General features: G+C 31.7%; 1 protein-coding gene across 1 annotated transcript; it reads right to left on the reverse strand.

Annotated features, from left to right (window-relative positions):
• Positions 1–244: 244 nt before the first annotated feature.
• On the reverse strand, positions 245–9,118 carry LOC127718829 (uncharacterized). The gene is made up of 4 exons (XM_052224904.1): positions 8,875–9,118; positions 3,763–3,873; positions 2,896–2,941; positions 245–739 (listed from the first exon to the last, which is right to left on the reverse strand). The coding sequence occupies exons 1-4, from the start codon at positions 8,939–8,941 to the stop codon at positions 574–576; spliced, it is 390 nt and encodes a 129-aa protein (XP_052080864.1). The 5' UTR covers positions 8,942–9,118; the 3' UTR covers positions 245–573.
• Positions 9,119–15,697: the final 6,579 nt, after the last annotated feature.

A 15,697-nucleotide genomic window follows, 5' to 3' on the forward strand; every position in this document is an offset into this window, starting at 1 on the left:
TCAGAACATACGTAGAAAGATGTAAAATTATAGGGTTTAAATTCAATTCTAAAGATGGTTTGAAATTCAGATCATTGTTTAGATTTGAGTGTTTGGAATGAAATTAATACGACATTGTTTCGTTTCTTCATAAGACCTTAATATATTAGTATATTTATCAAAGAGTGATTTCTCAATTAAGAGAATGGACATTTTTATTAATCAAAACAATATTTTTTTTTTTTTAAGTTTGAATTGTCACGTGAATGTTACATACCAAATGACAAAAGAAATCTGCCAAAAAAACATTACAAAGTAACTCTTGAGTTGATTTTCTGTAACGCATTTGGTTTCAAAAATTAGTTTTTTGACCATAAATGAACCTGTTCAAAAGAGCCGATGGTTGTTCTCTCTCAAAAACAAAACAGAACACGAAACAAAACAATAGCACTAATGCTTTCTTGGTGTAACTTTGTCTTGATATCATCAACTGTCATGGCACTGATGTAGAACACTATGAAAGTCAATGTGAGCAAGATAGAGAAGTACTTTTTGATAACAGTCTTTGACAAACGAGATATCCACATACATAAATTAATCGACATCTTCATAAACATGTGCATTGCTTATCGTGTTGGTAGATGTTTCATCACTTTCTTTGTCTTCATTTTCCGAGTGGTTGTCAATTACTTCAAGATACCCAGGTATCGCGTCATCATATATGTGAACAACAGGTTCCGATGACGGTGCTGAATGGTATCTGAAATTATTATGAATAAAAGTTAAACACTGGTTTATTGAAATGTAGTATACATACATGTATAGTTTAGATAATATAACACACTGGTCATTGTGGATAGTTGAAACTGGCTTGATGTTCTCTATACTAATGATCGATCCTAAACGTAAACATAATATTCTCTTGTTTGCGGGTGTTCTTGCCTCAACTAATTTAACTAACCTTATTTTCTGGAAATGGATTCACATTTTTGTATAAACGTATGGAAGTACTTCTGTTTTGAACCACCTGTGTTTCTAAAATTTACTGCGTCAGGTAATCGTAAGTTTTAAAATCCAAACATGTAAAACATTGCACAGCACAAAGACCAAACCAAGATCCTAGGTAGAAAAACAAATCCCGTAAAATGATCTTTGCCTTAGGGCTTTGCTTTCATAGTTTCAGTTGAATTATACAAAATGCTAAGGATTTTCTTCCCCAAGGGACAGATTGCCTTAAAGGTTTTTGGCACAGTTTTTTTAAATTTCTGGTTTTACAAGCTCTTTTACTTCGTATTTTATTTCGCATTTCAACTGTTTTGATTCGAGCGCCACTGATTAGTCTTATGAAGACAAAACGCGCGTCTGGCGTACCAGATTGTAAGCTTGGTATATTTTATGAGTCTTAGCAAAATAAGATAATTTTATGAACTGTTTTATACAAATAAACAATTTTAATCATGCAGAAAGCGAAGCATTATATGTTATATAAACATGATAAAACTAGTATATCACATTCATATCAGTTAAGTTCTTCACTTCTCTATGCAAAGCAAGAAAAGGAAGGGAACTTAAGAGGTAACCCATAGATCAGTTTGATCAGTTCTCACTTCACTACAATCTACAGGCAATTTCAATAGAACTTTTTGTGTCAGTGTTGTAGTGTTTTATGTCTATTTTTTCACATTGAAGATATGTTTATATATGTGATCTGTCTCCTTACACACCTATAATATAATATCTCTACGTTTTACGAATTTTCGTTAGAATCAAACGATTTTATCCCCACACTTCTCATTATATTATAATGTAGTTTATTCCTCAATATAGACACTGAAGGTTCAGAGAGAGCAAATATTGTTTTAGTTAAAGTGTTGTATCTCCACTGTAGTTCGGATTGTAAAGCAATCAATTGTATTTAAAAATATATTTGTAATACTCTGCTTAAATTTTGTCCATGATTCAAACTCAGTACATGAGTAATTCTCAGCAAATGATGCATACCGATGTCGAAATCTCATAAATTGTTTATGAAGACTAACCAAGTTGACAAAACAAAAAACCAACAGAATCACCATAATTTCTAAAGAAACAAGACAGATCGCGTCGAATGAGTAGTCGTCTCCTTCTATGCATGCATCTTATTCACCACCCAATATGCAAATAAACACTCCGAAAATTGGCACAATAGTTAATTTGGCACAAATTAACAGATTTGATGACTATTTTGATATATAAAGATCTAAGACTGCGAACACATTTCGCTAGTGAGTTGAGACATAGACATATCGTATCGGTTAACAATTCATGATGATGACAGTAAATATTCTGTATTGTTGAGTTCAGTCTTTCTTCCTTTGTCGGTGCAGTGTTTGTGTATAAGCACTACCCTGCTTCCAAAGACAGTTTAGTGTAGACATAAACGAGTGTAACGTATTAATTGAGATATATAAACGCCATACGATGAGGCTGAGGCAATGTTATTGCTAAGAAATTGAAATTTGTCAGTTGGAAAGTTGATATCATAGAATCTAGCTATTTAATTTGCAGTATATGTATCATAAAAACTCATCAAAGATAGCAGGCTTATAATTCTGTGCTTGTGCATTTTGTCTGTAAAAGACTCATCAGTATCGAGGAAAATATCAAGATAAGGAGCAGATCTTTAACGTTACGATTTTATCCTTACTCTCAAGTTCACCATGACAGTTTATTCTGACAGTTCTGAAGACAATGTAGAACAGGTTCCAAATGAAAGTCATTCATTGAAGGCCATTTCTTATGCGATTAACAAACGTTTGTTGGAAAATTATTTATCTTAGGTGTTTCAGATAAATTTTAAATTAATGTGACGAAAGACATAAAAAGCCTTTCGTTAGCTACCAGAAGAACATTGGTTTATTCTTAAAGTTAACTTACATTGGAATTCTAGACAGTTCATGGGGACCAACTATATGTACTATATCTGAAATGATCAGTAAATTGTAAATTTGTAACAGAAAATATAAAAATGAAAAGCTTTCAAATAATGTTTAAATGCAAGTGCTCTATATTAACATATTTGTGTTAAATCAGTTTTAATGGTTTCATGATTTCCATTCTTAATATACTGCTTTTTGTGTGAAATCTATTCGTAATTAGACTGTTATTTAACAAAAGTTCGACGATACCATGCAGACATTTAAACATGTTAAATTATACTGACTTTTGCGTTACATGTATATCGAGCAAACATTTCTCACAAAGCGGCTAAATAATGCACGTTTCTCGAAACTTCTTATCAATGAAAAAATAAAAAGACGAAATTGGTGGGAGCAGTTCAAACTAATTTTGGAAATGAGAATCAAGGAGTCCCAAGTACACATAATTCTTCTAGTTAAGAAAAGCCGAGATTGACCTATATTTGTAAACACTTCCATGAAAGAAAAGAGCGAGTCTCTGGATTCTTCCTGAAAGAATCCACTTCAAATTGTAATTTACAATTATATTCTATTACAAAACGACAAATTGCTTTAAGATCAGGTGACAGTTACTTTTAGTAAAGGGCTAGCTAGGAACACCTTTGGTTTTGCCACTTGTAACATTTAGAAATCATTTTGTTTTTACTATTCAAGTGTGGTTGAGTGTATATGTTTGTATATATAACTTGAAAACTTGAGAGAAGATGTAGGCTGTTAATTTTGCAAATACCATCACAACGGTCATATAATAACGGAAATAACATACATTCCACTTTTTGTCAGATTTGTTTCTTTTTTTCAAATTCTACTGCTAACAATTACTTACTAGAACCTCTTCCTTTCATCAGAATTACCGTAACTGTTATAATTAATATGAATATTCCTACAACTGTAATGCCAATTATGACAGATCGGAAGTCAAACGTAGTTGTCAAACCTAAATTAGAAAGATAAATCACTTTATAGCTAAAATTATTTTAGTGAGATGAAACTACAAGTATTTATGTTTTTGAAAAACATTTTTGAGGTTTGAGGTGAAAAAAGCAACATAATCTTCCCAATGTTTATGTTAGCAAAATGACGTACCGTTTATGATATTATGACTATATGGATTTGGATACTTATATGTTTTGTTAATATTTCACTCCTTCATGACTTGCTTTTTTTAATTATAATGTGTGTATTGTTATAGTCGTATGTTTGTTCTATGTGGATGTGTTAAATAAAGGCAATAGTAGTATACCGCTGTTCAATAGTCATAATTCGATTTAACTGAAACTAATCCAGGGCCTGCATGTTAAACTTAACATAAGAGTATTGTCTTATAGTGATATGTTTTTGAATGTGTACATATGGTGTTAAATTCCAATATTGTGTAACTAAAAATTGTGTTTATTATAATTTATTACATACAGTTTTATAATTTAAAATGTTTGCCGTTAATTGCTAATCCATGTTATCGTGGTATTGCCCTCTGAGAATATGCTTCAATCCAATTTCAAAACTGCTAGGTATTTATTTGAAAAGTACATACCTGGATTACATGTATATATGTTTAGATTAAACAAGTTATGGGAATATTTTTGTGTCTTTAAATTAACAGCTCATGCTGTGAATTTTAATCATTCATAAATTGTATTCTTTTGCTCGAAACAATATTTTTATAGATGATTTGAAAAATAATTGTGTGATTTTTTTTGTAAAATTAAAAGAATGTTTAACTAAAAAGATTCCTAGAATCAACTGCAAGATTTCGACATAAGAACTAGTTTCCATTACCGGTGTGTCCTGAAAAGGTACATGGATGTATAGAATACACAACATCTTAAGATACGTAATTCATTGTCACATGTTAGGAGAGCACAAAAAGACGAAGAGTACTACGAGCACCCACAGTATAATTTAGTAAGATCTCGGTTATTTTGTACAGATTCCAAAGCTTAAGGTTAATCGTTCAACATTTTATGTGACAGTCACTATTATTCCCCTTTTGGTCGTATTCAACATCCTTTTCAATAAACGATCATCTTTTATCATCTTTTCCATAGAGTGCATCATAATATAGGCGAGTGACATTTTTCAAAAAGACGCTTAGTTAACGACTTTAATGCACCCACCTAACATACAGCTATATTGTATATCATTCGGAAGCTTATTACCTGTACTTTCTATTTTGCCCGGTCGTCAATAATTCGTACGGTGCAATTTTCGTTGAATCAAGGTTAAAGGTCAAATATGAATATTACAAAATTTTGCTAGAATTAAACAAAATGCTCTTTTCTGGTACCTGTATGCTATTTTTCATCTAAACATTGTCTGAATCTTATAAAACAAAATGCCATAATTCTAAATCAAATGCAAACTAAAATGTAAATTGCGCAATATTTACATAAAATTGCATTTCTTAAAAAAACTTCCAAAAATGATAAAATTGCACTTAAAGCTAAATAATTCTTCAGGAATCAATATCTATATGTCAAAAATATAACTAATTTATCGTTTATAGGCCGAGAGAATTTTTGCATCATTGTAAACTTAATTAATATGATATAGGTCTAGATGTAGCCTTCTAATGAAACTTTTGCAGTTGCCCCATAAAAACACTATCTTCAAATATGAATCATTTGGCTTTTCTTTGGCTAGATAATATAGTAAATATCGGAAGAAAATGATTAACCATATTTGAATAGGTGTAATGAAAGTGCTTTAATGAATAAACTAGGTATATATAGTAAAAATGTGTTTCCGATGTCGAAAGATGAAGTTTATTCTCGATCAATATTCAAACGAATACTGTTTGCACAATGCGCCTTTTCAATCACAAATCCGACTGATTCTTTTAAATGTTAGCTCATTATTACATATGTTATTAGTTGTTTTACAGAAAATTAATATTGTGGAAGATTGAATATATTCCCACTGAGCAAATGCATTTACCACAGGTGTAATGTAGTGTTCGCACATTTCGGTATAGTGTTTTAAAGAGTGAAGTTTGTTTGTCCGACTTTTTTGCTTTTTTCATGTGTTATCTGTTTTTTCAAATTGAAAACCAGCTAGATCAGATATCGATGTAAGATATAAACCTTGCGTCCCTACGTCGGTTTGTCTTTAAAGTGCACATATGGAAATTGTACATGAAGGGATTTTTTGCATGATAAAAAAATTGTTAAATAATAAGCAAATCAAATGTACCATTACATCTCATAATCTTACCTTAACACAATCTAATTACTATATGGATCTCTGATTTCGTTATCCTGATTTAATAACATGCGAGTTGCAACAGATCTGAATTTTAAACAGATTGGTTTAACCCATGTTATTTACACTTATGCATACCATTTGGTATGTTTTGTTTCACGCCAACTAATATCACTTAATATTGATATGAAACCTATGCACGAAAAGTTATGACTATAGTTTTAGACTGCCTCATTGTTATATACTGTTGCCTTTGTTCATTCTTATATATGCCAATGTATAAGCAATGCATGACAGATGATCTACTAAAACGTAAAATGACAAAAATACCGTACTTCAAGGGAAATTCAGAACTGAAAGTCCTTTATAAAATGGCAATATTATAAGCTCAAACAAATATAACGGAAAAAGAAAGCAACTGCCATATTCCTTACTTGATACTACATTTTCTTGCGTATAAAATGGTACATTAAACCTGGCTTTATAACAAGCAAAACCTATCACTTGTATGAAACGGCGCGCTTGTTTTCTGATGTCTTAAATGAGAATATTCTGTGATACAGTTACAATTAGATTTAAATGCAAAACCATAGGCAATTGAATTTAGAATAAAATTGGTTTAAATGCATATTTATATATCAGTTTTTATGAAGAAAATTTACTTGCAACATGTAGTTGTAGTAATTTTCAACATCTACATCAAAACTGCTTTATTTGATTAGAGGTTGCCTACTTTAACAAAAGGCCATTGATGATGATTGGTTGAATTTTTGTATGACACCTACACAGTAATTTCGTCATTCATACTAATAAATATAATTAAAGTATAACTGACGGGGATTGTCAGCTTTCTGCTGAAGGTCTCTCAGAGCACTCCGGCTTCCGCCTCCAATAATAACTAATAGCCACAAAATACTGTCTAATTATGATGAAGATACATGATGTCTGGAGTTGGCATTTCAGTAATACTGCTGTAGTCCTTTGTTAATTTGTGTATCACCGTCATTTTGCTAATTTCATCAGTTACATTTTGTTCCTATTCTGACATCGGACTCGGACTTCCTTTTAACTGAGTTTTACTGTGCGTATTGATGTGTGTTTGTTTAGTCTTCATTTGCAAGAGGTAAAGATGATGGTTCAGATCTCACAAAACATGTTTAACCCCTTCGCATTTTTGCGCCTGTCCTAAGTCAGGAGCCTCTGGCCTTTGTTAATCTTAATATTTAATTTTAGTTCATTTATATGTTTCGGAGTTTAGTGTGGCGTCCGTTTTCACTAAACTAGTACACATTTTTGTTCAGGGGCCAGCTGAAGCCTGATTCCGGGTACATGATTTTTTCGCTGTGTTGGAGACCCATCGGTGGCCTGGTCTGTTTTCTGCTTTTTTGTCGGGTTGTTGTCTCGTTAACACATTCCCCATTTCCATTCTCAATTTGATTTAATAGCCAATAGTGCCGAAAGTGATGTTAAACAATCAATCATTCATCTTTACACTACAGTGTAATATTTTAACTACTAGTACTCAGGAAGTGAAATTGTACTAATAGTGAACTGCTAGAATTTTCAAATCGAAAAATAGATTTGCAGTATGTGTCAATGTATATGTATTTCAAGAAATTAATTAGCTTTAAAAGATTGATACATACAAATTTTGTTCACATAGAACAGCAATAAAGCTATCTTTTTGCAGATGATGGTGTTTTGGGCAATTGCACGAGTTGTTATAATTGGCTGTTTAATTATCATGAAAGGTAATTGTAGTAATTTGATGTTGTCAAAAACTTCCAAAGCACTAAATAGAATATGTTATTTGGTTCTATGGTGAATTACAAATGAAAAAAGGCGCTATTTATCAAAAATCCGTCACTAATCTTTTAAAGTGCGTTTGATAAGTGACTGTTAACATCTGTTCTAACAGATTTTCATATTTCCATACAAAATATTATTGTTCAGAAGACAGAGTATGCAAATATGCTGACATCTTGTAAAATTAGAAAGTATGCGACCTTGACCTTTCATCGTGATTTCACGGAAATTGCACCGTACGAATATTTGACGACCGGGCAAAAAAGATAGGGCAGATGATATGCTTTCGAATGGTATATCATTTAGCCGTATGTTAGGGTGGTGCATTAAAAATATGATTTTATGGTTAAGGTCACTCGTCTAATACTGCCCTTTTAGTGCTACAAGGTTGAAGGACATAAAAAACAATCAATGTGCATTGATCTGGACGCTAAATTCAAAAAGCAGAAAGTCCATAAAAACGGACAAAATCAAACGTTAGACTTTATCAAACAAAAGGACTAATGGAAAAACAACTGTCATATTCCTGGTACAGGTACAGGTATTTTCCTACGAAAACGGTTGGTAAAACCTGGTTTTATAGCAAGCTAAACTTCCCATTTGGATGACTTTTGATTATAGTTCCGTTGTATAAATTTTTCAGAACTTGACAATTTTATTTATTTGAGCGATCAATATAACCACACTACATTATTTATCTCCTTTCTTGTTTCCCTTGGTTGAAGCTTGAATTTATAGCCACATTTCTTTTCTTTTTTACCTTTTTGATGTATTAAAGCGTACCTTGAAGGATGTTTCTACAAGGGTACATGTATTACCACTTCTCACCACAGTAAAAAAAAACAGCATAAAGAAGTACCTTTATGAAGAACGACTTCTTCAATGGACATTTATTTTTCATGTTGAATTTGTATGATATAAGTTTTACTACCTTTAGCTTGAAAAACATCCACACTAAACGCTTGCCTTGTCTCACCAAAGTCGTTTTGAATGCTCATGACATATGTTCCTGCTTTCCCAGAATTTATTGACAAATTTGCAATATATCCTTCACAGTAGATAGTCTTATTATAAATTTGTAATGCAATTGTTCTGTTGTGTACCGTGTGTATAATCCCAGCAGAATTGACAACTGATTTATCCACTGACCATATTGCAGTAGCTTCTTCAGAAGAACAGAACTTGACTGTTAGAATTATACTCTTTGTTTGTCGTAATTTGTTGGCTGAAACGATTACAGGTGGGCCTTCAAAACAAAGAAAAACAAGATTAGCAACACAATACCCGTTGATGAAAACGTCCCAAGACAGATCGATTTATTTGTATATGTACAGTATCATACTTTCGTGTTAACAATAGCAGTGTGCATGGGTATTTTGAAAATATATAACTATTTCATGATATCTTAATTTAAGTTATCAAAGTGAACAGTGAAATCGCAAAGTCTCTGGTAAAATTCCACCGTGCTCAAAGTTATTATTCCTTCGAAGTAGTGAACTCCAAATACATACTTAATTGATTTGATAAGTTACCCATACCCTAAGTTTCTTTAGAGAGCAGCCCAAGAGTCTGGTCTATTAAAATGATTGACTGATCTATGACGCTTTGTAGACAGTGACAAAGCTTAACAACATGTTTTTTTTTAAACTTGTCTTCTTTCAGTATCTAATGATAAAAGTGTATTCAGGACGAGAACAAGTTAATGCGATATGAATATAAAGACTGATGTTTACAAGACCGACGCACTGAGCTAGATTTTAACGTGCAAGTTCACGAGGTAACAGTCCACAATAAGGCATGTCATCCTACCCGACACATTACTGTAAACCAACTTATTTTCGCGGATACTTTATTTCGATTTAATCCCTTTCTAGCCCATTTCGCGCCAATTGAATTTCGCGATTCTCAAATTTTCTTGATGTAGATAAAAAAGGAAATTTCAAAGTTTTACATATACGCGACGATTTATATTCGCGTTATTTTACAACTAGCGAAAGTCACGAAAATATATATCGTTTGCGAAAATTAGTTGGTTTACAGTATTCTGAATCCGAGCCGACCATTCTCTGCTCTCACTCCTTAATGCCGCGGAGAAGAAGCAAATAAATATTTTAAAGTCTTTGGTTTGTCCCAGCCGGGGTTCAAACCCACGACCTCCGGAACTACAGGCGAACACGCTACCACGAGACAATATGTTGTATCAAAAGGAACTTAGTATAGTTAAGTTTATGTGTTGAGGACACCAAAATCACACATTCTGTCTTATGCTGGTATTTCCTTACATACACTGCATCTCTTATTCATACTTAAAACATTTTTTTCAATATTCATTTCCCGTGTTCAAAATAACAATTTTCCAATATTTGATGCATACTTAATGCTACTAATAAAACATAATATAAAATAATTATGTTTTACTTACTATTAACATATAAACTGATAGTTGTGTTGGTGTAATAGGTCTTTCCTTCAAATTTAGTCCATGCAACACATTCGTAGTCTCCTGCGTCTTGATAACTACAATTAGTTAACATAAGAATGGACTGATCATCCTTCACTCTGCCTCTCAAAACACGTAGAGCTGTACCATGGACAGAATGTTTCCACAAACCAAATCCATACACAGGCAGTTCAGTTGACATTGTGCATGACACATCTATTCGTGATGTATTGTTACAATAAATAGCCTCACTCGAATATACAATAGGATTTTCTGAAGGGAGAATTGAACAAAGCGGTTACAATGATAAAAAATCTTTTCTCTAAAGATTTGTATAGATCGGATAACCTTTACGAAGGAACGACATTCAAAAATATCATTCACACTCATGTTTGATGTCTGATGGTTATGCACATAATATTTGTTTTATCATTCCAATGTTTGTTTACAAAATATTCACCGACATTCAAGCTTTCGTCATTCTGTTGTCGCATTTAAAAGGATTATCAAATACAGGTTTGCTTTCTTAAAAAAATATTTACAACACCTTAATCTTTTTCCAATGATTTAGTAATGCTATGAATGAGAATAAGTATTTCAAAATTGTCCTATCAATGTCCTGGTCCTTCGGTGACCATGATTTCAAACAGAGAGAAAGTAATGAACAAGAAAAACAATAATGTCACTTATACATTTAAAAAGGATGTCAGCTATGATGCTAGTGACTACTTTTGCAGGAATTGAATTTTCTTATGAATACACAAGACATAATGTGAGAGGATGTAAATGTACATAAGGCAACATTACCATGAATTACTCAGCATGCACGCGTAAAGTGATGTTCCATGAATCCGATCATTTCATATAAACATGTTTTATCATTTTCTCTAATGTGATGAAACTATTACCCATCTAGACGTCAAAGTTTTGAAGGTAGTCGTAATTATTATGTACATTTTCATGAGTTATTGTTGATAATCTTTGTGATTTTTGCTCAAATTGAGGATGCCTTTCATCAAAGAAAAAAAAGAAATATATAACATTCTATCGCCTAAACAACTCTTATTTCATATTACTTCGTTGCATGATTACATTTTCAGCAAGTAAAGTACTTTTGGGGTATTGTAGAGTTAACTGATTTCACAATCCTGATATTTACTGTATGTTTTTCTATACACCTTTTTTTTAAGTTCCATTAGGTTTTTGTATTTTGGAATTTGATAGTCTCGGATGCATAGATTTGCATTCAATTAGACTATTAAAGCTTGATATATTGAAGACACCTGTCATTTGACATTTATCAATTTCAAGTGGATATTTCTCTGAAACTTCAGAAACATCATGTTGGAGTTAAGTAATTTCAGGAAATGAAAAAATATCAAGTAGGAACTGAAATATGTCAATTTGAAAATCAGAAAGTACGAAATATCAATTAAGAAATAAGAATATCAACTTGGATTTGAGAAATGTTATCTTGAAAGTGATAAAAGTTAAGTTTGAAATGAAAAGTTTTAACTTCCCGTCTTTCGCCCTGTTGGTTTTGTCTTTACTTGGTTCGACTGCATCCGTCTTTTCGTATAGTTATTTCTTATTTTTACATTTGTTGATGAAATAAAAACTCATCATGGATTCCCGGTTTAAAATTTGATACGTCAGAAACACTTTATTATAATAATATATAAATATGGTTAATATATTGGTATTGCCATTGGCTAAGATGACCGCCATCAACTTTTCCAACACTTTATGAAGCATTATAGCATTGTCGAGTCTCAAATTTTCTGCAAAGTGTAATTTGAGTATCAGATATCTATTTGGGTTTTTTGGTTTTGTTTTTTTTTGTTTTTTTTTTTTTTGCTTTTCGTTCATGATTTATGATTTATGAGTTTAACTATATACTGTACAATTAGATAAAAAAAAAAAGACGTGCTGAACGCTGCAAAACTATGTCAGTAGAAATACTGCATTGATAAGAACTAATCTTAAAAATTTTGTATTTGTATGCAGTATCTAATGGACTCGCATTCGTTTTCACCTTTTAATCAAATATAAAGTATAATGAATCACAAAAGGAGTTCAAAAAATAAGCAATATTTACTGTACAGTAGTTATGAATTTTATCATTTACTTACTACTTATATATATTTGAATTGCATCTGTCGCAACATATCCATTTACATCAACAGTGCAGGTACAATTTGTATTGTCATGTTGAAGATCAATCGTTCGAATTATGATTGAAGAATATTGCCGGTTTTTCTCTATTCCACTAAATGTTGTTTCCTTGTTGGCACATTCCCATACGAAGGTAATGTTTTTATTTGATCCTTCAAAATCGCAAATAAACTGCACTACTGTACCACTATGAACAGGAAATTCTACAACAGTTCTAATTTTTGGGCCAGAAAAATCTGATTCCCAAAAATTAGATAAATAAAAAAAAAAATACAAGTTTAACTAGAGAATAGTGTTTATAAAAGTAAATGGTCCCTCCATTTATTTGCGTATGTCATTGTTTCACTTTACATATTAAAAAGAAAATATTCATAATTGTAATGAAAATAAATTAAGAAATAATTTGATAAAAGATATATGGTGATCTCTGTTCTATATATTTTATATATCCCATGGCGACTTAGGGTTTGGCATGTGAGATTGGTACATGTATTAGTCCCTTGATGAAGACCGTGATTCGATCTCTAAATTTGTATTGTTGTTTAGTTGTATTAGTGTATACGCCGCATAACTATCAATGCAAACTTCATAAGAATAATGAATGTAATTGTTATACATTTATTATAGTATAATGTTGCTATTCAGTGGTAAAGTAAATCTAAAAAATAAATGTTTACCAATTATCTTTACTTGAATACTATCCGACAGTATTCCTGTTGATTTAAATACCATTGAACACGTAACTTCAAGTTGGCCCTCTGAATGATCTGCCTGATAAATATGGCTATACCATAGTCCTCTTGTTGAACATTGACAAAATTCGGGTGCACATTGACCTCCTATGGCTGACGAAAAACATTTTTCTTGTAATAATCTAATGGTGAAAGACTCATGGTTTGCATTTATTTCTATTGAATTTCCAATAGGCATAGATTCTGTAGTACAGTTGAGGTGTATGAAATCGAACCTTTTCACAACTTTTTCACCATATAATTTTATACCAATTTGAAATGTTACTCCTGGATTCCATATAGATAAAAAGAAGATAATCTGTATATCATTAAATTATATTAGTTTATTTGTAATTTCATTAGTTGAATAAGAAGAATGAGAATTTGATTAATTTCTCCTAGACTCATTATTTGTATATACATATGATTAATTTTTCCGCGTTTTGTTTTGTTACGCGGAAATTTTTCCAATAGTCCTTATTTCATGACGATAACATCTAACTTTTTGCTTGTCAAATCATTTTTGTCCTGTAGTCAAGAGAAACATCTATAGGTAAATACGGTCTGAGAAACCCTGTTATGTTTTCTTTTCATCATTTAGGTGTTATTAGACTAATGTGACATATAACAATTTATTCAAGGAATTTTCAGTTTTAGAAAAAATGAACTTTACAGTTCAGTTTTGTCCGTTTCATTCAAGGTACTAAAAAACTCAACCAAGATGAAGAGGACAAATAGAAATACAAAAACAACCAAATCAATTTGTTTTTGTTTTCAAATTCTCAAATTTTTGATGACTTACATTTATGAAGACCTTACATGATAAGTTACTTTTAATGTGATAATTTGTGCTAATGACAAATAAACGACTGAGAAACGGTCGTTAAAATTATTGACAAGATTGAAACAAATACATTGAAAAAGATAATTATAAAGCTATCCATCTGCTGTTCATTTCACCTTTTTTGCCATACAAAAGATAAGATTCGCATGTCTCGCAATACTGAAGCAAAACCTTTCAGAAATTTTTGATTCATTTTTAAATTGTAACATACAAGGTATCTTCGTTCAGATTTTTTTTTGTACTGAAACTTACATATCATTATGTTAAGATGGCGAAAACTGAATAATGATATCCTCACGATTATTGCAAAAGGTTATTGGTACCAAATTTACCACAAATTATCGTTTACTTAATAGCAATTCTCTGTAACCACCAACCAAGTTGCGGCACGCATAGTCTCAGATTTTCTTGAAATTTTGTTTGTTGGTAGCTATCGATAAACAAACAAGAAGTATGTTGACAAAAAAATTTGTTTATGTCCCCGTTGCCATGGTAACGGGTCCCCTTGGATTTTGCCTCAGAAATGCATATTTTAACGAACACAAATGACCCATTTTAAGCAGTTATCATGCACACATTTCAATTTTGATGAATGTTTTGACTTTTGTTCATTAATATATAACACTTAATGAGTAAGATAAAAGATAAAAATTAATTCTGATAAAAAGGGAAGAAGGGGACATCACTGATTTAGATAATGGAGTTTTCAATGTATTCAAGAAGGCAAGTTATATGCATTTTGAATGACATAATTTCACACTTTTGCATCCATAACCAATTATACTGAGGTAATAATTGCATACTATCACTGTTGCCTAGGAATAATTTATAACTAAATCTTTGGGAAAATGGTTGCTAGGGTGGTGGCTATGGGAACGTAAAAATGTCGTTTTTGTTATTTTGTAAAAGAATTTTGACATTCTTATTAGAATTGCTCAAAAACAGTGACAGATGAAGTATGAAAATCACTTGAGACATGTTGTGCATTCCAAGATCTTAAGGTTGACCCAAAGGTCAAAGGTTAATGATGACCTTGACCTTTGACCTTCAGTCTTTTTTTTATTAAATTTATTAATTTTTGTTAAGAAATTGTAACAAATAAACCCATACAGTATATATGTAAGCCTCAAGTCTATGTCCGGCCTCAAATCTATGTCCTTTCCGCAAATCTATGTCCTTTATAGTATTGCGTCATAAACGTCCCAAATATATGTCCTTTATTGTCTCAAATCTATGTCCTCTTTCGAAATCTGTTGACGCAAGACAAAGCAAGACGTCATCGTGTATATGAAGTCACTGCATGAAGTAACAGCGATACAAGGAATGAAGGAGTATTTTCAAAAGCAACAACTAAAGATTTATCCTCTTGAAATGTGTTCTAACAATTATCAGGACATCTTCACTCTAACTATTGGGGAAAATTTACAATTCAGGACGAATCTAGCCATAAACAAAGGGATTGCGGTATCTAGTACGTCTGGTTTTTGGAGAGAAGGAATATGCCAACACATAAAGAATTACACTTCTCGGGGAAAAATGTTTGCTATTAAGACGTTATTGCAAA

This window comes from Mytilus californianus, unplaced genomic scaffold (genome assembly GCF_021869535.1).
Source record: "Mytilus californianus isolate M0D057914Y unplaced genomic scaffold, xbMytCali1.0.p SCAF_10, whole genome shotgun sequence".
Lineage (NCBI taxonomy): Eukaryota > Metazoa > Mollusca > Bivalvia > Mytilida > Mytilidae > Mytilus > Mytilus californianus.